This window comes from Phymastichus coffea, unplaced genomic scaffold, assembly GCF_024137745.1.
Source record: "Phymastichus coffea isolate CEN01 unplaced genomic scaffold, Cenicafe_Pcof_1.1 PCOF00147, whole genome shotgun sequence".
Classification (NCBI taxonomy): domain Eukaryota; kingdom Metazoa; phylum Arthropoda; class Insecta; order Hymenoptera; family Eulophidae; genus Phymastichus; species Phymastichus coffea.
Window position 1 is genome coordinate 44,557 of NW_026706958.1, and position 27,886 is coordinate 72,442.

Sequence of the window (27,886 nt, forward strand, 5' to 3'; positions counted from 1 at the left end):
CGCAAGCTTGAAAATTCGCAGTTCACTTTGTCGCCTATGCTCTCGGAGAGGAGGGGAAGTTAGCAGCAGCAGCGCGAAAGGCGAAATACAACAAGTCCCGGCGCCATTGCTAGCTCGCTCGACGTTTTGTTGCCGGGGCTAAAACTCCGCCCCCGAGTCGATATCTCGACCTCCGCCCCGGATAGCTCCCCGCGACCTACTACCTACCCCCCCCCCCCCTCCCTTTCATGTAACCTCGACGATAGCAAAGTCCGAGCAACATCATCTATATAAGGCCGTGCTTGGTGGCTATGTGTGTGACGCGTCAGACTTTTATTATTATTATTATTATTATTATGTTTGCTACGTTATTACTCATTGATTTTTACGTTTAGCTGAGAAAATTCAAAGCTTAAAGACAAGTATGTCGAAAGGTTTGGAGTATTTTTCTATTTGTGTTCTTCAGATTTTCAAACTAGTATGCGAAAAATAGGGCACCCGACAACATCTGACACAAGTACAGCTACTTGTATTTCGATTTATCCCATGGTATTACAAAAATCAAACACAAGAAATGACAAGGCAAATCTAGGCGCTTAAGGCTAACGAAAATAGAAAAAATCGGTGCTCAGATAATAATGAATATGCGCATATTTAGGATCAGTCGGGAAATGAATCAAGGCTCGCAGCTCGCGCGCAAGTGCCGCGTAACGAGGGGGCGGGAGAAAAGGGGGTGGGGAGGGGAGAAAGAGAGATCCTCGACAAACGGGGATCGTAATTGAAAAGGCATTAGCTCGCACGGCAGATGCGCCACTCAAAGCGATCGCGCTTATCTCATGGTGGAGAGGAGAAAGCTCATCCTCGTGTATCTTATCAGCTTTTGCTCAACTGATTTCTGCGGCCAGTACACGAACGAACGATCTATTGGCATTTCACATGTTGCCTTGCTTAATTGAATTATAATTTCTGTCGCTTACTTATGGCTATGTGCGTGTGTGCGTATAGAAAGTATGCCAGTTTTTATTCATTTACATCGCTATTGAATTTTATCCCAAGAAACAAATTATTTACCTGAAAGACAAATATACTTATTATTAGTTGGTTTACGAAATTACGCTTGAGGACACATCTGTTACGAAACCGAAAAAATATTATTTATCGATAAATTGTAATTGATCATACTAAAAAACTACATGCGAGAAACTCCATTAGGGATTTATCAAGTTAAGAATAAAAAAAAATTAAAAAATCGAATAAAAAATAGTCAGTTGGTCTTCTAAATGTCGCCCCGTAATTTTGCCACACAAATTGCTGTGTGTACACATTGACTGGTAGATCGATTTAAAAGGGTGAACGCTGCTGTTGGTCTTTCTTCTTCGGCGTGACGGCTTTGACAACTTAAGCAGGCCCTTAAACCTCGGCTGCGCTGTAATTTATAAGCGACGCCGTCAAACTGCAATGTGGCAGAAACTTGCAACGCAAGCCAGAAAGTCAGGGATTAAGCGAGTGATAAATAAACATCCCTCGCGCCCCGCGCTTACTTTGCCATCGTCGATTCTAATATGTTTTTGTCATTGAAACTCATTATTTACTGAAGGATTTTAAATTTGGTTATGTGAAAGATATCGAAGTAACAATGACGTAATTCAAAGGCTGGTGTTCCATTTAGATAAATATTAATCGGAGGAATTTAAAAGTTGTAATCTTGAAATTTGTAAATATATTAGAAATTGAAAGATTTGTAAATATATTAGAAATTATATTAACAAATAATTATTCTTTACGTATTTAACGACAGTATTAACATAAAAATCAAAATATCTAATAAAATCTTTAAAATATATTACCGTCAGGAAAAAAATATAAATAAAGCTAACATTTTTTATTGTAGTTTGTTATTTATTTTTATTACAATAAATGTTACATAATTCTTATACAATCATTTTCTTGAACTTGATCATTATTAATACAGCGTTTTTTTTTAATTATTACGATGACAGTCATTTATCCGAACAACATGGAATATACAATAGGCGCGCAAAGAATTTTCGGCCGATACTTTTTTTATTTTACAGCGTGTTGACACTACTGTTTCATGGACTAGTACAATTCTATTTGATAGTTTTTTGTTGTAAACTGACCATTCACAAAATTCTGTTTTTTGACTATATATCTTGTGATTGAACTGAACCGCGCTGTCCATAGAGGATGAGATGAACATTATCTGATAGGAAGGCGGGTTTTTTTTTAATCGATTTACATTGAAGACGTATATAACTGACTCTGACATGTAGTACAAAATATGAATATTTATGTTTCTTCAACGGATACCGAGTATAATCAGACAAAAAGTATATCAAATAATTGGCAAATTTTAACTGAGAAGAATATAATTTTCTTGTATAGAATTTAGAAGGAAATGATATTAGATTAATACTTTTCCGACATTTTGCATTTAGGCCTTCATCATAACATATTGTTTGTTTCGTTGCCACCACGTCACATTTCTATCGATCTTTGTCTAGGTCACAGCCTATCTTCATTATCTATTATCATCCTTACTCTTAATAATTAACTTTTTTATTATTTACCTGTTCAAAATTATCTATAACAATCTCTTTTTTTTAGCATAAGATTAATATTATAACAAAAGAATTTCATTTGATTTGTCCAAGATCTCAATAATACTCACAGGACTACATAAGTTACGTGATTATCATTTATTTCACTCTCCTTAATAATAAAATTAATAAAATTTTGATTACACGAGTAGTAATACTTTCGTTAAAATACTATTAATACTCGCATATTTTCAATAATTTATTGCGCATAGGAATTGCCCATTAACAACAAACTTGATTGTCGTGATTAATATAGAGCATCAGAAGAACTTACCAAATACAAATGATATCTCGAATAAACAAGTACTAATTTATCCAACCAAGTATTTTATCCTTTTATCAATAAAATAACAATGTAAATACAAAGTACCTGTAGTACCGAAGTACCAAAGTAGTATTGCGTAAATCTCTAATAAGTATCTGTTGTGATAATAAATTTCCTAATCGAACTTCAGCCCTAATCTATAAGATTTAGACATAGTATTAAATAGACGTATATACAAATAAACAATCAACACTGTCGATATTATATATCGAATCGATCATCAATTCAATTCTTGTACATGTCGCAGAGAACTTTTTCCATTGGTGTATTGCCAATAGTACGTTGGAAATAGATTTGCTCGATTCTCATAGCCGGTACGTTTCTCAACAATGGTAAAAGCAGTAAAAGTCGACCGAAACGTGCTGGATTGCTCGGCTGTTGGCTCCGTGTATGTTGACCTAACATTACTTGGGCTTGGTTTTGAAGATTCTCGATTTGGCTTGAGTCTTTTAGACCTCGTGTTTCTGAAAGTATTTGGGCTCTGTGTGACGTTGCAATACGAAGACTTGGAAAAATTTAATTTTCATAAGATTTCGATAAACTTAAAACATTTTGCACCAAGAATTCAGTTCAAAATTACCATACAGATTATTTGTAATTGAAATGTACTAAATAGAAACAATAAATATATATTTCGATGTATACCATTAAAACGTCTGACTACTTCGCCTTATACTATTGAAATATCTTCAAAACTGATCTTGCTTTAAAACTCAATTTGCCATATAATACTTTGCCGAATAAGTATCGTACCTCATGAAACAAATAACTACGTTTGATGCGACAGGAATTGAAGGAAAGGAAAACTTGTCAATCATGGGTTAAGAAATACTTACCAGGGCGAAACAGCACAATAGCCTTCATGCAGGCGAACTCTGCAGGATCAACCATAACGGTCTTGTATCTCTGCAACATATCGTGTAAATAGCGTACATCTGAGGCGATTTGATTGGATTTGGTTGGCGAGGGAAAATGAAGACCAGTGTGCGAATGAACTGGGTGTGGCGGTAGCGACAATACCGTCAACTCTGCTGCGCTAAATAGAGCCGATGACTCCAAAGGTAGGCACCATTGCACGGCGTTCAGTAAAAATAATTCTGACCATGACTCTTCCAGCAGGATTACCTTCATTTTTTAAAGAAGATTTTTTTTATATTATTGGTATTATTTATAGTAACGTTCGATGTTTTAAAGCGTATTTAATTATTATTTAATTTATTCAATTTTATGAATGCATTTTTTTAATAAAATGATTCAATATGTACGTAATTTTATTTCATATACAATTTTTTCCTTCAGTTCTTCAATTTATTGTAAATACTTTACACAGCTTTATTGTATATACAAATTCGACTAATTTCGTAAGTTTATATATTGAAAAGTTAATAAAAGTGATTGTTTGTTGTAAAAACAAAAGATATTTAAAAAAACCGATAAAAGAATTGGAATTATAAATAAATGGAAAAAAATTCTTAAATAACTTTTAAAGTTTAATTACAAGTATTTATGATATAAAATTACTAAATACTCTGTATACGTTAACATAGTTTGATAATAATTTAATTAATGAATGTTTATGTGGACAAAAATAACACGATCTTTTTAGACAAAACATGAAGTAAAATGGGCGTGTGTATTAATACTTTAATCTATTTTGGATCAACGAAGAATAGTCGCTCTAAAGAGTATATTTCTAGGCACAGTAAGCAATACAGTTAAGATAAATTTTAATATCAGAATTGTTACGGATATCTTCAGTATCCAATAAAAAGTTTACCAAATTTCAATAGTTCACTATGCAAACCTATATCAGCTTGCTCGACTCCTTTGACGTCAATTTTATTTTTCAAAACAAATATCGACAATAGTTTTTCTGTTATTTTCTGCTAGAAAAATGACTTTCACATAATTGCGCTTACTTACAATAAAAAAAAAAAAGAAAAAGGAGTACTACAAATATATACCTGGTCGCGAAATGGCAAACTGGCAAAAGATGGTAAATTCTTGGCCCACTTAACGGCCATGAATAAAAGTCTTGCCGAGCTCTCATAGACCGTCTCCGTCGGTGAATAGATGATTGGCGTCACGGGTGGAATCTGGCTGTGGTTGCTTGCGTTCACCTCGCGCGGCTGTGGAGTCAACGGCTCCTCGTTCGTAACGTCTATACTGTCCTCTGACGCGTTGCCTATTACGGGAATTCACATTTTCTTTTGCTAATCGCCTTTTTCCGTCTACTTTTTTCGCCAATCAACGATTTAGAATAATTACCGTTCTCGTCATTATCATGACGCGGAGGCGACGGAGCATTTTGTGGATTTGACGATGGCGCAACAGTGGGTAACGGCAGCGGTGCAGCATACCTCGCCATCGCTAGTGATACTGGTGGTCTGTAAACAAAGCACCGAATCCGATTACAAAGTGCAATCGCGGGTACATTCGAAATTTCACATAAAGCCTAAAACGCTAGATAATTGCGCAGCGCTATTAGAGGATAGGTATAATTAGTGCTCGTCACGTCGGTCAGTGCTTTCGATTCCAATTAGCTAATTTTGCAGTTTGTGCGATTACTTCAACGATGTGGCAAGTAATTGCTCATGTGAAACTAACGCGTTTTGCGAATGACGCGTTTACGAATCGAAAAAATGCCTTCATTGCCGAGCTAAATGATTTATCATTCGTAGAACGAATCTGCAGACCGACTTGAGCGACAAACTTCAGACCTCACACCTCTGCGGCTTTGTTTTCATATTCCTTTCGCCGTTCGTCTCATCAGTTTTTTTTTGCTTCCCCAATCAAGATCTTTTCAATTTTATCAATGTTGCACAACCCTTCAGCGGCTCTCCCCTTGCTCGTCGCCGTCGCTGCCGTCGTTGCCGCCGTAGGGTGAGTTGACTTGTCGACGAAAAACACGCGCTTACATCTGACGATACACACGCGGCAGCTATTTCAGGTGTCACTAGCGCAGATGACGCCTAGAAAAGGAATTCCAGTCGTTCGGATAGTTCGTAGATATCGTAAATCCAGAATAACGCTGTCTCGTACTTGGTACACTTAAAGTATAAAATTTGTTAGATTGCGATCAAGGTATGCGAGTGTTTATGTATAATTAACCTTCAAAAACACTATATTGTAGTACACAACTTTTTTGGTATGCATTTTAACTTGAATGGTTTTCGAAAGGTGGACAATCAAACACTATTAGGATTAAAGAAAACTTGGAGTATTTTCGATAAGTTTGCAAAGTTTTAATTTACTTATGCGAAATCCATTTTCCAATAAACTTTTCCATCAAGAAGTGCTCTTGGTAACTTTTAATGCTAATATCAAAGCCCATACATAAAATAATTTGTGATTCAGTTTGACTTTGATATGCATCAAAATGAAAATCTTCATCAACCACTTAACTTTCAGCTAAATCAGAGTTAGCACATCGCTTGTATAAAATAATGACGCAGACGCAGTGATAACATCGAAAGCTACACGATAAGTAACGAAACTTTTACAACAATATTTAGGTTAACTGAAACTCAAAGAAGCATCATGACGAACACAAGCGATCACAATTTCGCCACTTGTTATTTGGAGCTGTGCAGGCAGCAGCGATTAAGGCCATTACCAATGATATGCGTTATGCTGCCGCACTCGCTTGACTTCACCACCGACCGCGTCAAAATGGACGACTGGACGCCTATTCTAAATTCCTTGTCTCTCGATCGTTCGCTCAGGTTTATACTTTCCCCAATAATTTGCAACATCCGAGATTCGCGTTGTAGAATCTATCTCTAAATTTGAAAAGATCAGTTGTAACGTCAAGCTTTTCAAATGCGCAGATCGATAAGTGTGCGCAGTAAGTACCAAGCGGTCGAGCAATATCGCCATCAGTATCGCAAGCTACTCGAAGAAGCGAACTGCGAGTCGAAGGCTCGAGCAATAGGCAAAGCACCCGTCGTGTTGACTCGCTTCCTGGTCGAGTGGTTGTCTCACAGTATAGGCCAATGTGTGCGTTATTCCACATCTTTAACGACCTTAGAACTCGAAGGTATTCCCGTGCCAGTCGATTGTCTAGCAGTTCTGTGCGTCGGATTGGCGAGCACAAAAACACTGCAGCACTTGTCTCTTCAACGGTGTTACATCGGCGATGCTGGCTGCAAGCTACTCTGTCGAAAAGTCGCCGATGTGCACAGTGTTCGATCGTTGAATTTGTCGCAATGCGAGTTGACGAGCGAGGCTGGACAGTCGCTCGCCTCGGCGTTATCCAGGCAGAAATTGTCGTTGTATCACGACGCTTGGAAGCAATCATTGAGATATCGCGAGCCAAAGTTGGATAGTATGCCTGGTTTGAGACGACTCACCCTCAATGGCAATTCCAAGCTTGGCAACGAGGCTGTGATGGGTAAACGTCGATTATTCTATTGCTCGATCGTTGATACTCGACTGATGATCGATAAACAAGCAACGGAATACTTCTCAATCCACAGGGATAATCGAAGCAATACGGGACAGCCTGTGGTTCAAGGCCCTCGACCTACAGCAGTGCGGCCTCGTCGAGCCAATAACCCACGACATTCTCGAATTACTCAAACACAACAAAACCCTGGCCATCGTGGACGTGCGATTGAATTCAGCGCTGCGCGAGGAGAATGTCGCCGAGATTTCAAGACAACTGGATCGCAACGACTTGCGTACCAAGAGCGAGTATCGCTGGCTGAGTGTGAATCAGACCAAAGATTCGGCTACGGCGAGCAAGCGAATCTCGTCCGCCGACAATTTGCGCAAACAGCGAAGCGACGAGGAAACTAAAACTGTGACGAGGCCGAGAAGTGCGATTATCAGGCAAGTTAAGAGGCCGCCACCGCCAGTCGCGTATAGGAAGCCATTATTGCCGATGGCGCAGATTGCTAAGAGGATGAAGACTAAACCACCCGTGCCGGTGTTCGAGAGGAGACCGAGGCAACCGGTGAAACCGCCCGAGAATGCGAGATTATCGGTGGTGCGACATACTCGTTTTTTCTAAGCGCGTTTTCGCGAGATTGCTGAATTATTTCAACTGTTGCAGGTCAGAAAGGCTGAGCCACCGCCGAAGCCCTCGTTGCATCTGGATTTACAATCTCAAATCCAATTGTTCGCTAATCCAATGCAAAAGGACGTGTCGGTGACAACCAAGCTCGAAGAGCCGGCGGCGATGCTCGACAAGCCGCAAACAGAAGGAGAACAGAGCCAGCAGCAAGTCGAGAAGCTGCAAGAAATCTTAAACGAACTGTTGGAGGTGAGAAAAGAGCGCGATAGACTTTGGGAAGAAACTCGTCACAACGAGCAGCTATTGGCGGAAGAGCGCGCACGACGTGAATTCGCCGAAGCCAAATTACGCTCCGCCAAGAGTGACTTGTGCGACATGGAAGACTTGATGCGTCAACGCGATCGTGACTCTCGCGGCTATCTGCTCATCAGTCAGAAGTCAATGCAAGAATTATGCCTGTCGTTCCATCGACTGTTAGAGATGCTCGACGACTCGTCGGCATCGTCACCCGATCTCGAGAGATTAGAATCTTCGGAGGAGATTAAGCGACGCGTCGCCATAATCATTCGCAAAACCAAATCGGAGAATCTGAAACGCGGCTATCTGATGAGCGATGACAGGAGACGTGCGTCCGAGGGTGATATTCGCACGAACGTGCAGTCACTCGAGCCGCCAATTCGTGTGGAACAACCGACCGGTGATACCGGCGGACCGACGGTTAATTTACCAAGACTAGTGGCGAATTTCCGTGATGAGAGTCAAGATGTTAAGAGCAGTGGCGATGGAGACTCGCCTGGACGTCGTGCTCGTGCAATTTTTGCAAGTATTATCAATGGTGAGATTTCGTTGAGTTTCGGTTCGGCTATGAGGTAAACTCGTGCCCTTTACCAATTCGACTTGGAATCGCGTGTAGTAGGTTACAGCGAAAATTGTCGACATTGAAAAATTAGCAAACTAGTGGTTGATGAAAAAGTTGTCGCGTTTTGACTCGGTCATTCATTCAGATTTTATAATAATTTCAAAGTTGACTCATGTCAGGGTGCGGAAAGTGTGCGACTGACTGCATCAGAAATTAACCGAGTAACTGTTGAAATGCTTACGAGTGTTACCATTTGTTAGTATATCAGAGAAACGATTGTGCAGGTGTGTTGGTTTTTATTCTGTATTAGTATACAATATTTATATAATAAACAGTATTATTTACTTATTAACCATTCGTTTATCGAATTGGCAAAGTCGATTGGCATTGAAAATAAGCAACCGCGGAAGAGATATAACCGCAGGAAACTTGAGCGTACGTATCCCGGCAGCGCGGCAAACGGGCGCATCGTCGTTGTCGCGCGCGTTCGATATGGATTTTCCGTTGTTAACAGTTCGCCGAGGACGTGTGGAGCGTGTGTCGGTCAAAGGTAATTTTTCATGATAGAAGTCACGCTCGACGTGGCACACGGCCTCAAGATCAAACAACGTTGCCTCAACTCTCCTCTCTTCTGGCGCACATCGATTTCTGGCTCGGTTAGCCGCGGATCGGATTAAAAATTGCCAATAGAGCCTTCGCCGCGAGCAAGCAGCTTTCTGTACGTACGGCCACACAAAGTTATTTTAAGGTCTCACACCGAGTGGGAAACGTTGTTGCTTTCTTTTCGAAGCGGACTACGACGAGCCGTGGAGAAAGGTTTTGCTTTGTCTCTCATATGTCTCTCGTCGACGCTTTGTTTTTTAATTTTTGGGTCAGAAGCTGTCGCTCGGATGATTATCATAGCTCGTGGAAAAATTGGAAAACCTCTTTTTCCGCCTTTTCTTGAGCCTTTCGCGCTTTGTTGGCTGCAGACAAGGGAATGGCTCGGCTATGTTCATCGAGTCGATCGAGGCATACCTCTACTCAACGGAGCGTCCAAGCGAACAAGTAGTAAATGTCGTTTTGGTCGGACATTTTTCAATACGGGTTCGCAGTGAACTGAATCAGCAGTCACGCGATGCTTTGCACGAGCTACTCACCCAAACACACCAACGGCAACTGCAGCTTCACGGAGCGCTCGTTCCTGATCCATTTCGACGAGAGCTTCCGGCCTGATGGTTGCCGTATTACGTGGCTGCCTTTCGTTTTGCACCGCTGTAACAAATGTTTCGATACCATTGGTCAGATTGTGTCTCGCCGAATGTTTCGTAACAGACAAACAGCGTTATGTGAATTTCGCTCGTAACAAACGATTTGATCACTTGACTACTGTTCAAAGCCAGCTTGAATTAATACAATGATTCATTTCATCACAAATTTCCTGGCACGTCGGCAGGCAAAACGAGGGAAAAAGGGAAGCGCACGACAAGCTGATAATTAAAGTCAATCCAATTTCCGCGGCACGTCGTCGTCAAGCCTTCGGGGCACTTTGACTCGTCGTGAGAGAGCAACTTCCCGACTCGCTTACGTCGCCTCCGGCCATTCTCGCGCTACGGGGTGGTTTCTCTCTCGCTCTTTCTCTCACACTTTTCAACGAAACTACAAGCTTTTAGCTTTGATTTTGAAGTTAAGTTTGGGACTCAGCTTAGAATTCTGTATTTGATAAACGGATTGTCACTGTCATTTTGATTTTCGTAAAAATAAGCAATGATAAAAAAGAAAATTTAAACGACCGCAAACACGAACGTCAACATTACAAGCAATCCGAAAGCATTGGTGAAGAAACTAATCAGAAACAAAAATGTTTGCGCTCTCATCACTCATGACGTCGCGCCGGGCGCGCTCACGTAACCGACGCTGATTATGTCACGCGGCACGGGCGCCATGGGTTTGCTCGCCTGCGTCTGACACGAGGGAAACGGGGCTTCGCGCAGAAATCAGATGCATTGTCTGTCCGCAAGCGCGGAGAGTTAGGTAAGCGAGCGCGCGGACGCGTCACTGTCATCGCAGATAATATCGCAGCACGGGACCCGCACTTTTTCCGCGAATTGTGAACTGCACGGCTGTGTCCTAATGTGCGCCCTTGCGGGAGCCTCGACTTGTCAGGGTACTTGCGATTGCGATGTCGTCGTTCTATCCTTCGACGATGGCAATTATACCTATTGTCGAATCGGCCCAAGTCACGCGAAAGTTCATCGAAGCTCGCGAATCAATGGCACAACTGGAACTGAATATACGCGGCGGCGTGCGCAAATACGCGTCCTCCACTTTTTCCGAGCTGTTATTCGCGACTAACGACGACGAGGACGGGGGAAAAAAAATTGCGTATTATATATTTCGCGCGCACGGACAGCATAATGGGGCTGCTCTTCTCAGCCCTTTGACGTCGCCGTCGTAGTTACAGTTTTTTTTTCTCTCTCTTTCTCTCTCTCTCTCTCTCTGCGTGCGCGCACACGCGAGATAAACGCTTCTCTTTTCTCTAATTTGCATGGCTGCGCTACGGGCGGTCCTCTCGGTAACTAAATGAAAGAAGTTGAGAGCTATGTGAAGGATGGCCTGGTTTTGCCTGTTAACGCGCCTTGCGGGATTAGCTTTTTCAACAGACTGCCGATTAATAGAAGTAATTGATTTGTCGTGGGATTCTGCATTGTTTATTTGTTACGCTTTTATTCATTTCGACTTCATTTTTGACATTGACAAAAACAAAAATCTACGAAAAGGAGATCTCGATGAAACTATCGATATCTATCAATATTTACAATTTTTGCAATTTTTCTTTATAGAAACATTAATTTATTTGATACTCTACAATATGCTTTCCTTGTTAAATACTCAATAAACAATCAAAAATCGTTTCATTTGAAAACATAAATTCGCAAGTGAAATAAGCCCAATATATGTACATAAACCTCGCCAGTCATATTACAATGCCAAACGAATTTACTGAATGAAGAACAAAGACGAGGTTGTAAAACAAAAAGAAGCGCGCAAAGTGAGTGTGCGCAAGTGAGAATCGTGACGTGGACGAAAGCACAGCCCTTTAACTATATCGTCACTCGCGCATCCCTCGCACGTTTATTTCCTCCAATTAACCCTTCGGGGGTCTCTCTCTCTCTCGCTCTACACGTGACCGTCGCTCGTGCGCTAACGACCTCTCCGCGTGTTTACCGAGCATGCGGTGGCCCACCACCCGGAGTAATTACGTCATAGCCGCACCTACCCTTTTCTTTTTCGCGCGCGCGTCGTGTATGTATTATTACATAATCGTGTGACGTGTGCGTCAAGACATTTCTCTTTGATTGTCACCGAGGATTTTAGATTTCAAATCACGCTTTCGGTGCTGCTAATGATACGGATGCCGAAACATTGAATACTGATCCACGAGTTTTTTGCGCGCGACAAAAAAAATATTCCGACTTTGCCACGATAAAAATAAATTTCACGACTAGACTTTTATCAAGCGCGACGAATTAGACAGTAAAGTTGATCGCGATAGAAATAATTTTTGAACTTATTAAGAGACGAACGAAAGGGGAGAAAACTTAAAAATTTGTTATCTGGCGCGCAAGATACGAGTATATATCACTTATCGAAAAGTCTCGAAGAATCGTCAACTTTCATCACTAATACTTCAATCATGAGATTACAAAATAAAATCAACGTCGCGCGAAGCGATAAAATAAGAATAAAGGTAATCAATGTACTCGGTTCAAGGAGTAGAAGAAGAAAAGAGAAAAAAGATTCCATTAGAAGCGAAGCAGCGGCAGCGTCCCGCCGCAAAATCACGCGCGTGCGGGCGGCAATCCCGCAATTCGTTTCAGCGACGGCGACGAATCAAAAGCGCGACGAGCAGCAGCAGCAGCAGCAGCAGCAGCGTACAAAAAAGGAAAAAAGAAGAAGAAGAAGAAGCCAGATCCAATTCCTCTTTACGAGCACGAGTTCGGCAATAAGAAAGTTTTCCCCTCCCTGCCCGTTGAAGATACGAAGGGGAAAAAGTATAATGGCAGGTGCGCTTCTCTTTGCCTAAAGCTTCTCTTCCTCTCTCTCTTCTCATTCCTCTCTTGTCTGATTGATTTCTGCGTTAGTACGTATCCGATTGTTTTATTTTCCTTTTGTCTTTCTGATATTTCATATATCTCATACTGCTTGGTTTTCACTTCTTTGGTAGAGTCAATGCGCCCTATAGATTATACGTTTTACAAGTTACGTGAATATCAAATTAAGTCACATATCCATTGACTCAATAGCAGCCGCCCTAACCATAGCCTATCATTATGACTAATTGATCACTTCATCATTCAATTCATCCATTGTAAGAAGTCTAATCAATCTTTCCCTGAACAATGCGTACATATATACATATCGCGGTGGATAATAATTCCATTGTAATTTAGTCGCACGCAATGACATAACTGACTTACACATTCATTGAGAGCATGAGAGAGAGAGAGAGAGAGAGAGAGAGAGAGAGAGAGAGAGAGAGAGAGAGAGAGAGAGAGAGAGAGGTACAGGAAAATTAAAATGGCTACGCTGCACGATTTAATCTAATTTTTGTTTCGCTATACACTCACCGTCTTTGTTCATTCCCATCTCCATGCACTTTTTCAGTCGACACGCCTGGCACTGATTGCGGTGCGGCTTGTCCACGATGCAACGACCTGTACCTGCTTGGCATCTGTAACAATTGCAATAACAAAGGCGGGTTGGTGTGTACTGCATCGTGATCTTACTGAAGAAATAATTCGAAGATTTCTGTATTCATACATCAGGTATCGGCAGCATTCTACAAGGGTCACTAGAAAACTAAGCAGTTCAGTATATATTTTCGAATGCAAGCCCGTTGAACACAAAATTCATTTGAGAAAAAAACCTATAAGACAGTAGATGAAATGAAAGCACTCGTGCGCGCTTTCCATGACAGCAGCGGGAGAGCATCAGTAAGAAGAGATAGAAAAATCGAACAACCCAGGATTTCTCGAGGATTAGGATGGATAAGAAGGGAATACGTGATCCTATGCCCTATCTCAAAGGATATAGTAGTGGTAGCTGTAGTATAACGCTCGATGTATGTCGGAGTTATAGTTTGCCAGGGCGCCACACAATGAAAGTAATCGAATTTATATCAGGGCGTCTAGCTATGGACGACGGCGTCGCCCGACACACACCAACTTGACAAGTGCGCACAGAAATTTACTTTCATTTCCAGATATACACACTGTGCATTGATTTGACAAATTTGTCTTGCATGATTTGAGCCTTTAGTTGACGTGTACACTTCTGATTGTATGCAAGAACGTCGGTGTGAATCGCGATGATTTGTTTTTAAGAGGAAATGCCAATCTTGGCATTCAAAAACCAATTGTACTATTGTTTTAAGAGATGAAATTTGTTTGATTAGCGAAAGATGTTTTGGTTTTATTATGTTACCTTACGATTATACAGAATGATGTATCAAAATGATGTAAATTATTCGATCTACAACATTACTTGTTTCGTGCAATTGAAGGGATTTACTATTTGAAAAACTAGATGTTTGTATACGATATAAGCATTTTACTTCTCGTCTAAACATTGTCGAGAAATATCAATATCATATTTTTCAAAGTTTTTCGAAACAACTAATAAGTCAATACATTGCTTATTTTCATTTGTAACGAATTAATACGATTTTTTTAATTAATAGTTTTTTGTTCAGCGAAAGGTTGCTTTTAGCTCCGATGAGGAAGGTTCTCGATATTCTTGAAACGTCGATGAATATTATGATTAAAGATTAACTGCTCAGACAGCCCAGTACGTGGCTGACCGTTGATTTTCCCAACTGATTTCCATCGCTTTCTTTCATTTATATGGTTAGGTATAGACATCTCCTGATATTTATGACTTGTTAGTTATATAAAAAATGAATCACAAAAAAAAGAATCATATTTCTATCGTTCCCTTTAAATCAAATTGCACTCATTGCGTCAAATATATCGATAAAATCGAAGACACGTACACGCCTATGCAACGAAAGAGGAAAAAAAACAAAATCTCTTCCACATGATTACGGCATTGTTCGCGCGCCGCTGGCGAAAGGGCGCGCCTCGCACGTATGTAAACGACATGGAAAAGTGACGCGCGCAGGGATTCGCTCGGGTGGGTGCACATAAAATCTTCTCCCGTCTTGTCCCGCGGGGCATCTCTCTCTCTCTCTCTCTCTCTCGCTCTGCTTACGAGTCAATGCCGAATGAGATGTTTTATTTATTTTACTTTTGATTTTGTTTATCTATTAATTTCGTCAGTTAAGAATGATTTTCATTACAGTAACAAAATGTGAACTTAATGATTCACACGCTCGTTTTATTTCACAGCAATTGATGTCTTATTCAAGAAATATACCAATCAACTTGGCTAAACATGCGAGGATCCAAATATTCGAAATTGGAAATGTCATCTCACAATTAATCCGACCTCGAATGAATACCCACAATAGCGTCCTCTCTTCAATTTGTTAATCATCTTTTAAAATAGAGCGGCAATATACACACACACACACACACACACACGTACACACGCATATATATATATATATACAAATATATATCCCCATTAAACACAACCATATCAAACCGATCCTGAAATCACGCAAGCCAAAGCCATGCAGATCGCGTTTATTAAAAGGCATTACATAATTTCATAACTCAGCTCTTATTCACCCCCTCGTCTCTTCAAAAGATGTACACGCGTCTGTGCAGGGGGTCCGACACAGTGGGGAAAATGCCTCTGTCTCTCTCTCTTGTTGCAAATTGATTTGCCTTCACGCCCTGGCGGCGGTGGCGGTGGCGGCGGGAACCCCCTTCCCTCGTTTCGAATATTTTTTGGCGGCTCTATCGAGTCACGCCTCGGCAAACCGAGAGCATGTGCTGCTGGTTAATATCGAGCAGAGATGCGATACATATTTGCCACGTTAACGCGCCGATGAGCTCGCGCGTTCAGTTGATTTTGATGGCTATGGGTTGGGTTGGGATGCGTGTTTGCTGCTTTTGACGGGGTTTTGACAGGTTACGCCCGCGCATGTCCGTTTTCGTCCGTTTTCGTCCGTTTTCGTCCGTGGATGAAAATGATCTGTTGTGATGTTTTCTTCTTCGAGGTTAATTCCACGAGGACTGTCTTCCCAAGGCAATCTCACAGCGAGTTTCCTCGAGCGATGTTACGGGATTCGTCGCGGCCGACTGGCTTTTATTTTCGTTGCTCGGAGCAAACGACTGGAGAAGTAAGGATTCATCGGCATGCAAACGATCAGAGAGTGTTCGAAGATCGCAAGGCATTACTCGTGTGCATCGAAACGAGAAATTTTAATGGATACTTACGGGGCGTGCGGATGTTGCGGCGGTTAGAGTTAAACTGCGATTCAGGATTTGCTTTTGCATGCAGAGCTAAATTCAACGCTACATTATGTTTCTTTGATAAAGCTTCGGGAAGTTCGCGCGTACCTATTCGTCGCTCACTTAGAGCGAGCCACAAAGCAAGTATTGTTTCGAGCATCGATTGTGATCCTTCTCCCGTAAATAAAAAAAAAACGCGTCCGATCCCAGTCTAGAAAACAATAACTACGAGCACCAAAAAAAGAAAAGAAAATTCAATAACCTTTCGAGCGCATGTGCGAAGAGGCGCGTAATCCCTGGCTTCGAATACTGCGGCCGGAATCGGGACGCATCTGTCGTGCGTAGCGTTCTAGCGTTCGACGCGATCGACGTAATTGGTTATCTGTGCGAAGGCTGTGAAGAGGCTCTCTAGTTGCATTACCAGCCATCTGACAACGGCGACTACTATGACGTCGCGACTTGTGAAAATAATAAAACTGTAGCCTCCGAATGGTTTTTCCACTGCTGGTGGTGTGGGCGGGGTTTTGGCGATGTTTAAGTAGTTTTTGGAATGACTGGCAACTTGTGGCATTTTTTATTCTTGACGCTCTCGGGCAAACGCTCCTTGATGGGAATTTCACAAACAGAAGAGACTAGAATGAATAATTCACAATACGACTGCAATCGATAGTTCAGTCTGTTGCCCAATATAGCAATGACTTCTGATTTTCAAAAATTCGACAAATTTTGACGATTTTTCGCGTGGTATTTATTATTCGAATAACCTTTGAATTTTCTAATTTCTAAAGAAATGTAGTTTTCTCGAGCCAGCGAACCGAATACGGAAAATAACGAATCAACATCCACTGAACGATAGCATCTTTCAAAGGAGAAAGATATCACGACGTGGTCATGATAAATCGGTCCTTTGTGGCGCGGCAATTCATCCCGATCAAACAAGACATCGACACGTCACTTTTTGTGTTTACTCGTGGGAGCTCTAAACGTCCGGCAAAACAACTTATAAATAGGCCGCTCATTGAGACTGCAGGGGGATACATATTCGCTCTCCAAGGAATTCTTTGCGCGAGTCACGTGTGCGAACCTTTCTATTTTTTGCTACCATCCCATCTGTCTGCATATGTGAGTAACAGGTGTCGCTTCTAATTCTCGGTGGCGAACTATAATTGGATTCAAAATGTTCCTTGTCCGTGCGTGAAATTGAAGAGACGGCGCGAGCGCGCCTCGTGATGATGGGTGCAATGCTTGATGGCGAACGATGAACTGTTGATCGGGACGCGTACTTGTATCTCTTCTGCCTCGAGTGATTTACAGAATGAACGATAACGAGATTTCACAATGAGACGTGTGACCATGTGATTGGAAAATATTTGCATCTGCATGTTGATTTCAAAATAAAAATAAGTCAATTTATCAATAATTTTTTAATTAATTTCATCGCTATGCATTGGAAAAACAACGTTTTTACTTCTAAAACTGAAAACGCATTTCCTATTTGTTTGTCTCACAACAAAATTTACTATGTAAACAGATACAGAATCCTTATATTGACTTACATTGATTTGTAAACCTGATTTGTTTTCCGAGGGATAATCATTTGACTATTTCTCAAAGAAAACAAACAGACAAATTCGAATTCCCCCTATACCGAAGGGTCAGTTCCTATTTGAAAAGGGGGTTAATAGTTTGCAGATCGACTGATTCTCAATGACTTTTTCATCCTTTGGGGGATCCGAAGAATGGCATATACGTTCACTTCTATATGCGAGTTAAAATTTTGATCCATACATTGGACATTTGCATATGTAATTGGACTTGCAATAATGACCCGTGGATTTAAAAACAGAAATAAAAATAAAACAATTAACTATATTATTTTATATGATATATTATTTTTATTGGTTGAGTTTACGAATTACGATTTCAGGACCAAGGTAGTTTTTGTGTGTTAAAAATATAACGTTTAGATACTTTTTACTTAAACGTATATTTAATAATAAATTGCTCTGTCATAAAGCTTAGTAGACATACATATTTTGGATATAAAAACAGAAGTTGTGTCAAATCACTTGGTACTGCGATTATTAATTTTAGAATGATTTCAAAGTGATACGTTTGACAATTTAATATTTATGTTTCCATTTTTGGAAGTGTTTAAATAAGATAGTTGGATGTTGCACTAAAACAAAAGTTGTGCAAATTTCATCGGGAAAGAAAATTAAAGCAATCACCTTTCCCACATAATCACTAACGCCTCTCGTTCAGAAAGCTAAAAAAGAGATTGGAACGAAGTTTCGAAGCACACACATAGACATATACACGCATACGCAGCGATTTCGGTAAAATAGAGATCCAATGGAGATGGATGATCGATCCCGTGGGGTGACTGTGTGCGTATGTACGCGCGCGCGCGTGCGTGTGTGAGAGAGAGAGAGAAAGAGAGAATAGTTTAGGGGGATCAATTTCTCTCTCTCGCGCGCGCACCTAAGCCCACTCGAGCATCGCCACATGGCGCACCAAAGGATCGATTGAAGATCGCGCATAAGCGCAGGCAAATCGCCCAGATGGCGTTATACATATCGTATCTTTAACCTCTCGCGCGGTCTTGCATCGCGCGTGGGATTAGTCGCCGCCCGTCGTGTTTACTTTCTCCTTTCATACGGCATTGCAGCGGGTATGCAACTAACTGATGGTCGTATGGTTACGGTCGCATTAGCCGCTCTGAGTATCGTTTTGAAAAGGAGTAACTAGTCAGCGTTCGGCAAGTTGCGCGGTGGCGCGTCCCGTTTCCCCGATGTCGCACTATAGACGGTAATTGAAATGACGTTGAAAGGAAAAGAGCCAACTCACCTGTATATGAGTTTCCGTCTGACGCTTCTCTTGAAGAAGCCACTGCATCCGTTACACGCCAGAATTCCGTAATGCTTGCCAGAACTGGTATCTCCGCAAACGATGCAAATCAGTCTGGAACTTCTGCTGGCCTTGGCGCTCTGCCTGTCAGCCGCTTGCTGCGATTGCCTCGACGATGGTGGCGGCTGCTGCTGTTGCTGTTGCTGCTGTGGCGGCGGTGGCGGTGGAGGATGATGAGGCATTCCTAACATTGGATGACCATTCTCCAACGCCGTCAGATAAGGTGAGCGCGCTGCCGGGAAATCCAAGCCACGACACAGCGGTACTGGACACTCTTGCAACCGTGAACCGTACGGGGTCGAGGCTGCCGCTTGCAGAGGACTGTAACGCTCTGGTAAGCCTGGCGATATCACGCTGCTCTCGCCCGAGTCTGTAAAGGGTTCGTCAATCGAATTTTCATTCTTAAGTAGTACGAGTCAAGTATTCGTGCGACGAGTGATAAATTATTTTTTTCGGCATTGTTTGCTTGTCCTTGTTCGCGGCTGACTATGAGAACATTTCAGTAAACAACGTCATCTCCTCGATACGTAATCACATCACCGCGCACTCAACGAATAAAGTTCATCGCGCCTAACATCATCATCAGATCTAACAAGATTAAGATATTTCCGTCCGTGAACTCGTGCGCGATTCTTCCAAGCTAGCACCTCCCTTTTTCGTGCTCAACTCCGGCGATAAATGCAATTCCATCGAATCACGAGTCCGCCTTAATGAAAAGCGTGACTAATAAAATAAGTGGCGTCGCACTGGGAGACAAGCCAAAGTGCTGAAACTACGCGCGCCACCCTCGCCGAATACGCAGATGTTTGAAATTCGCGCAGTCGTTATATACTTTGATACGGTTGCGGGATTAAAATTACCTTTTTCATCTTCAATACGGTTTTTCAATTTGGTTATCTCGAAATATTGATGTACCTACGGAATTATTGCAAAATATTTTTATGCTACCTTTATGCGTGAAAATAAATATGATAGGTATATAAATAAATATGACAAGCGAGCAAGCAACAAAAGAAAAAAGAGACGGAGTGTCGAAATTGCGTTTAAGAGCTTTGTATAAGTAAGCTTTTTCCGATTTTATTTTCTGATGTAAATGCCGTTTGTCAAACGGCGCGACAACTAAATCCTACTTTGAGCTCCTCATTCGGAACAGGCAGGACGATGTAATTTTTCGACGGGATGTCTCATAAGAATGATTGGGCTATGTGATCGTTTGCTTTGTCCTTGCGAGTATTTTATTAGATGAGATGAGACATTTTTATTGGATGAAAAAATCTATTTTTAATAGCATTTGTTGGATTAAAAAAAAAATCAACAATAGGAAACAAAAGGGAAAAAAATGAGTTGCGGCACTTAGTTTCCAGCAAATAGACTTTGGCTTTAACCTCATAAAACCCTCTAAGCCGCCACTTGTCGGTGTCTCTCTGCGTTCAAGCGCAAGGATCGTCATAAAAGTGTTGCGCGTAACCCCCTCGAGGGCTAATACGATAGCGATTAACCACGGGGTAAACAGGTCGGGCTCACGGCGCCGTCGTTTCTCATTGCAATTTATACGACCGTCGCTGCCGCTGCCGTTGCTGCCGGTGATCCCATAATACTTGAGAGGGTGGCGCAGGTGGCGCCTGTGCCCCGCCATCCGCCACCATTGATATGCTAATGAAATTTGACGCCCTCGCTGCTTTACTTTTTTTTTTCGGTTCGAGCTACCACTTTGCGATATTGACAGCACGGAAGATCGATGCTGCATACATGGTTTATATGATTTTTATTGATCGAATGTACGAATGATTTTGGTTTCTCGGTATGATCGAATTTTCTTGGCGGATAGGTGACAGTGACACGAATTAGAGAAAATATTACTTGGATGAATCTACTCTAAAATTACATAATTACATTTGCTGTTTAGTTATTTTATCGCAATTATCAGTCAAAGAACTCAGCATGCAAGCTACAGCATGCAAGTACACAATTTCGACAGCGATCTATAATAATCTGGTATGATATTTATCGACTCTGGCAAAGTAAAATTTTTAGCATCAATGGCTAGATTTTGCGACAGCTACAATTATACGGCATGTTTTATAAGATGCGAGCGCTTTGTCTACTGATCCAACAATGTCTTAAGAAAGCACTCCGTTCAGTTAAATATTTTGGAGCGCGCTTTCTTGATTTTACGAATATCCGTTAAAAGAAACTATTAGTGAGAGCGCGATAAGTAATCCATCGTCATCCTCTCTTTCTTATCAAGCTCATGCACTTGCTATGAATTTCCATTAAATGAATCCTCAACGTGTACGTACTTGAAGTAAATCGCGCAGAGGTAACATTTTAATTCAGTTGTGTATAAACTTAACGCCACTTCATCTTTTCCGCTTCTTCTGTGATCGAGTAGGTTCTCGTATATATAGGCTTTTGCCCTCGAAGTCCCGTTGCACTTTAGGGCTGGGATTTAATTTGTCTAATGGGCCAGAAGCGTTTATGGTTTGAGTACGCGTTACGTATTGCATTGTAACGCGCTTGTGGTGAGAGTAAACGATTTGTGATTGACTGAGCCAATAATATATTCACTCTTCGCAGCTTTCAGATTAATTTATTTCCCGTTGACATGTAGTGCGAAGTAATAAACATTCACGAAGCCCTTAAACGAGATGTGTATGTCAGCGATGTTCTAGCAGAACCAATCAAGTTGATTTTTCGTGATTTCCAGATATTCAAGTTTTCAAGTTCAAGTGAAGACGTCAAATCGGTAAATTATTTTTGATGATATATGACCGATTATGCTAATAGATTATGATAACAGATGAACGATTTGACTATTAGAGTTTCTTTGATTTACTTGGCTGAGATATCGAACTAGGATGTATACACTAGGTTACGACATAGCACTAACTGGTAATATTATAACAACAATTAATTTATACATTTGATTGTTTATTTGAGTTGGCCGGTTTTGCCAGGAACGACTTTTACGAAATACACCAATCTTATTGTACATTGTGATTCTATAGGATCTTGAATTGTTTAACCTTTTTTAAAAATAAAATAACAATTTAAATAAAATACGTATACAAGTATGAGATGTTTCGAAATTTCGTATATATTCAGTTAGAGATTGAAATGAACTTCATCTATTGTACAAAAAATTAGTTTCTATTTATTACGTGAGAAACTATTGAAAAACAAATTGTCTTAGATAGCAATCAAATTTCCGTGAGTTCGCAAATGCTAATCCTGAAGATGAAATCGCGGTAAGAGTGAGTAAGCGTGACCGTACACTATGCAGTTGATTATGATGCGAAGGGAGAGTCGCGTGCCCATATACAGCACACGGGCTAAAAGACGCCACTTGGTATGTCGATCACGTAACTTGATTTCGAGCAGACTTTACAGCCTCCGCTTCCGACGCGCTAATTTTCAAATTGACTCTCATGTATTTCATTGATGATAGCTTCGCAAAGCCTGCCTTATCGCTAATCGTAGTTTGTGACATGAATACTATTTGTTTGAGTTGAAACTATTCTTATTTAATTGATTTGTTCGTTTATTTTTTGCAATTTTGATATAAACATACAGCTGTTACGAACTGTTTTTCCGGCTTCTGATTTACTATATGACAAAATGATGAGATCAATCGCGACAAGTCTAGTTTTAACTTGAAATTTCTCTTGATTTACATTGCAATATTTTTCATTTTTCGAATATGAGCAAACGTCATCGAAGATCGATTGTGAACGAGGCACAAAGTTGTCGCTATTTGAAGTTGATTAAATGTTCAGATACATCCTCTTGTTTAAATTTAATTAATGTATAGATCAAACACAGTTTAAATTATTCAGCTCAACTCTGTTTATTTCTCGTTCTCTTCTCTACAAGTAGAGCCGATCGAGCGCGACAGTAGAAATTAGCCTCCAATAAAATGAGTGAAAGTTAATGTTCACTTCCCCTATAAAATTATCGAATGTACAAAGTTCTACTTACCGTGTCGATTGCTCATGGGACTGGATGGACTTCTCGGATGATCCGAATTACTTTCGTTTTGAGATTGAGAATGATGAATATGATGTTCTTCCGACGATCCCATAGTGGCAACACCATTCATGTTCTCATTTACGCACTCGAGTGAAATTACAGAGCTAGAAGTTAAATTTTTGGTTTTTGATTCTAGTTACCTTATCAAACTAAACCTTCTCTTATTTTGGTTCGCTTCGAGATCGTATCACAATAAGATGCAGATGAAATAATTTTTGTTGTCGTGTCTCACAATACCGTGAGCGTAATTTGTACTCTAATATTGCTAAATGTTCATCATCACATATTGCCATAAAATATTCGAAATGACTTTTCGAATGGACCTACCGCTGAAGTAACATTATTCTATGATTTTTATTGGTTTCAAGCGTTTAATCGTAAAGTTGTATACATTATTACTTTGCAATGAATGTCAAGTTTATTGGAATAAAGTGTAAACGCATACAAAGCCAAGTCCTTAAACACTTTAACAAGGCGCACTGCATGTAGCAATCTGTATTGCCGCGGAAAAAGGAGAACACTGTCAGAATGGAAATCTGCAGATGAGCAGAGATTGAGTGTGCAGACCCGTTGGGTGAACGCTGGCGAACTGTGCAGTGTTATCTGTCTGGCTGGATGGGAACTCGAGACGTCAAAGAATCACAGGCGTCGATTTTCGGGGGGCGTCGCTTGCGAGCAAAGCTTTTCCCGCAGCACGGCGCGCGCGAAGAGGCGGGGGGATCAGGAGCCAACGCAAAAAAGACGCGGCCCGACGGGGATTTAACCTATGACGCGCTCGCACTCGCGACGAGCTTCTCACTCACCCCCCCTCACGGCTGCGCATGCGCGAGTCGCCGTGCAAAATCATAGCGACGCTGCCTTGCCGCCCCCTTGTCTCGGAGAAGAGTCGGGGATGTTCTCTGTGCCTGGTTAAAGGTGAAAAATAAAATACTTGTCGGGCACGATAGACCTTTTTTTCTCTTTTTTTCTCTTTTTTTCTTTCATCGTCTATATGGAGGGGTGTTATCGATTGCCTTTCTTTTCCGATAAATTGTTATTGAGAAGCTCGTGCGTTTTTTATCTATAAATCTTGGATGACGTCAACTACAAGACGGCGAAAGTTATTGCCAACTTGGCATCATCGTCAAATGCTTATTGCGTTAGGGCTAATAAAATATGTACTTTTCTGCTCCTAACGCATTTGCCGATCGCTCGAATAATTACAGAATTGCTTGGAAATTTCCGGAGTCGTTTGTAGTCGATTGTGATAATTTATTATTTTGTGGGTTTACATTAGTCAATGATAAAGTATTCTATAAAATTCTCCTCTTGCTTTCTTCCGAAAGTATCCTTAAAATTTTCATCGGTTAACGGTAGATTTGGAAAATACATTTTTTACTGTATGTAGCCAAATGGTTTCTTTCAAAACTGACCGATATTTTGTTCTGATTGAAAAAACGATATCACGATTCTACCTTCATGGTAATCATATTAATCCAATGAAAATCAAAGTACATGTTATTCTCCAGCGTCAATCAAAATAGCATTTACCAAATATCCTCTTTCGCCAATCAACAAATGAAATTCTGTCGAAATGTATAGTCTCAAATCCGGGCGCGGCCTGTCTCTCTCATTGAGTAAAGTCTAAGAGAGAGAGAGAGAGAGAGAGAGAGAGAGAGAGAGAGAGGAGGTCTATGTCGCGGCTAATCGGCGCCAAGGCTTTTCGCGGCTCGCAATTAATCGAAGCACTCCCGACTCCTGAATTGCGGGTGGGATATCCGCCATGTTGAGCTCGACGGCGCTTCTCCCCCGAAACGACAAGATCGAAGGCCGAAAATGTAGAAGGGAGAGCGCGATAAGGGGAGTAGGTACGTACGGTAGCGAAGAACGCTATATCTGCAGCCACGCCCCTCATGCGCAGTTGGCAACGGCTACTACTCGCTCGAAGCTGCTCAGCCGTCCGCCAATAGGATTACCCTCTGATACTGCTCTTTCCCGGGGCGAAAGCCTTTCACAAGCTCGCCGCCACCGCCGCCGCGCCGTCACACGGCTTTTCAATTTCCGCCGCGCGCCACCCGAACCGCCACCCAGGATACCAATATATATATATATATATATATATATATATATATATATATATACACACATACATATGCTACATACATAGCAGTCTGCCTTTTTCTGTCTGACGAGCTTTCAAAGAGCTTGCGACTCCCTCCCTCTCTCTCTGTAAGATGCGTATGTGCACCACAGTCGTGTGTCTCGCTCTGGCTTCTTTTGTTTTCAAATGATGGATGGATTCTTTTTCTTTTTGATCCCGCGGATTTTACGCGTAGCTAAACTTTTTAGCAAAACAATTTGCAACCGTATTACTTCTTTTACCTTCACTGATTGAGCAAATTGAAATTGCTATTGTAAATGAGTTTTCAATGTAGACACATTAAAGATGCATTGTTCTTTTTTTCATAAATTATCCTATTTTCACGTTGCCACGCAAACTTACACTCAAAATCATTTCTGATCGTATCTGTCGACGTAAAGTTTAAAAAAAATGTAACGCCTTTACCATTACTCAAAACCAAAATATACGTCTGAAGCCATGCATGCTACTCACGCACATTCTTTAAACTAATAATCTAACATTCTTTTGAGATCATGTTAGTCTTCTTACTCTGACATGGTAAGTTTATTTAATGATAGGTCAGCTATTGCTATATATATAGGCACGCAGAAGTTTCAAGGTAATACGTTCAGTCGGTAGGACAGTTTACTATTTCAGTAGTCTACGGTAAGCTTATATGATAGCTCACACAAAATCATTACCACATCAAGCTATAAAGTATCGAATATTTATGTTGACAATTATTATAATCAAAACCAAAGTGATATCTATATTGGTTCTATGATTACACGCAAGTCATAGTCTGTTTACTATAAATATATAGATGCGCATCTATAGACATTATCAATTACATAAAACGTTTTGCATATTTGTCAAACTGCTATTGAACAAGATAAATAAGTTGCAAAACATAATTGCACGATAGTGTTACGGCGAGTTTATAATTAGATTATGATTTATAGTAAACCTGCTGAAAAATATCAACTTCAGTTTTTTATGATGTGAATTCAATTCTTCATTCAAGGATAATGATACGTTATGCTCTATAACGTGCTTGCAACACCTGTGAGGACACTATTTTGTAATTCGATTAAGAGACACAATCACTGTTATTTGTTTTATTTGTATCATGTACAATTTTCGAAAGTGATTATAGAATGCTGGAAAAAAATGTAAACATTAAAAAAAAAACACATGTAAATTCTTTCTTTAGCCAGCTTGTTCAGTGACCTATTGCGTTGCATTTGCTACTCACGCTATCGAGTACTTGACGCTAACAAAAAAGTTCGAGTTAAATGGTTAGGCAAATGTAAATCTCAGAATGCTATTGCCTGACGAAAGTCCTACTTCAACACGTTATTTGTTCAGATTGTTTGAATACCTACCGATGTCTTGTTCTATCTCGTTGACGTTTAATGTAGTCATGGGTTTCGAAAGCGAACTGGTGTCTTCTTTTAAATAAAGTGGATTTTAGATATTTTCATCGATTCCTATTAAAAAAGAGTGTTTTTAATGTACTCTTGTATTTTTGCATTTTAGTTTTTGACCGTTGAAGTAATCATCTTGGACATTATTTTATGTAAACAGCGATCAATGCGATATATACAGAGTAATAATCAGGTTTGAACAGGATTATTAATTTCAGGAAAGATGAAGGGTTGTTTATCATAAAACTTTTTAACCAATAGGCATAGTGAAACAGTGTCTTTATTCATGGACATTTTTAAATTTGAATATACAGTAATCGAGTGAATTTGGCAAACCTTTTATCTAAATGATAATTTTGTGTGTGACGGCGAAAAACCTGAATGACCAACGCAAATTGCTAGACAAAAGAAAGAATTGCCGATGGCGCTGCATGGAGTAGTCTCTCACTTGTACTGATACCTATAGGCTCAGTATATAGTCAGAACTCATGCAACACGAGTCGTCAGTTCAGCTCCATACCTCTGCTACTGTGTTACCAGATAAAGCAACAAAAAAACTATAGAGATCACTTCGGTTACCAGCTTATCATTTGAGTTGAATACTTACGATAAAAAATTTTTGCGGTTAATGATTTTCAATAAGAAATCAGTGAGTGCGCGGTGTGTAGCGCACAACATCAACTAGAGGAATTTGTTAGTAGGTTTAATAACATTGTTTTTTGAAGAATGAAACCTTTTGTTATTAAATCATCATCTGAATTTGCGTTTGTACACTAATATTTCAAGAGCGCCGTGAAGAATTTTGTCGAAGTGTAAAAAGTAATTTTCATCGTGTGAATCCTATTGGAAAATATAATTTTGAGTAGTAATAATAATTACAAAATCATCACTCGCGAAATAACTTAAAACTTAAAAAAATCGACCAATGATTATTATATAAAAGCTTTCTTTCATCGTCACAAGTTTCGCATTGAAAACACAATATTTATTAATCTTTTCAGCGGGTTTTTCCTCCTGTACGGGTAAGCTTTTGAAAGAACCATGTAGGAAGCTGGTAAGGAGTTTGGAGTGGTAGTCGAAAAAAGAACATGATAAGTAAGTGGACGGCCGAAGAAATGAAGTGGAAGCACGAATAAAATCCAAGAACGCGCGATCAAGGAGTTTCTATTCCGCGTCACATATATTTCTTTCTGTTGAATATTAGCAGCTCTCAGG

The 27,886-nt window shown here is 40.5% G+C and overlaps 1 protein-coding gene across 2 annotated transcripts; it reads right to left on the reverse strand.

The window, feature by feature from the left end:
- Positions 1 to 1,937: 1,937 nt before the first annotated feature.
- On the reverse strand, positions 1,938 to 23,864 carry LOC131672286 (photoreceptor-specific nuclear receptor-like). Of its 2 annotated transcripts, XM_058949415.1 has the most exons (9): positions 23,093 to 23,864; positions 19,055 to 19,484; positions 13,412 to 13,515; positions 9,941 to 10,055; positions 5,194 to 5,312; positions 4,890 to 5,110; positions 3,946 to 4,050; positions 3,762 to 3,831; positions 1,938 to 3,389 (listed from the first exon to the last, which is right to left on the reverse strand). In XM_058949415.1, the coding sequence occupies exons 1-9, from the start codon at positions 23,211 to 23,213 to the stop codon at positions 3,151 to 3,153; spliced, it is 1,524 nt and encodes a 507-aa protein (XP_058805398.1). In that variant the 5' UTR covers positions 23,214 to 23,864; the 3' UTR covers positions 1,938 to 3,150. The 2 variants fall into 2 exon arrangements, with proteins under 2 accessions (XP_058805398.1, XP_058805397.1); XM_058949414.1 differs by having other exon boundaries at positions 3,762 to 4,050.
- Between the last annotated feature and the right edge of the window lie 4,022 nt (positions 23,865 to 27,886).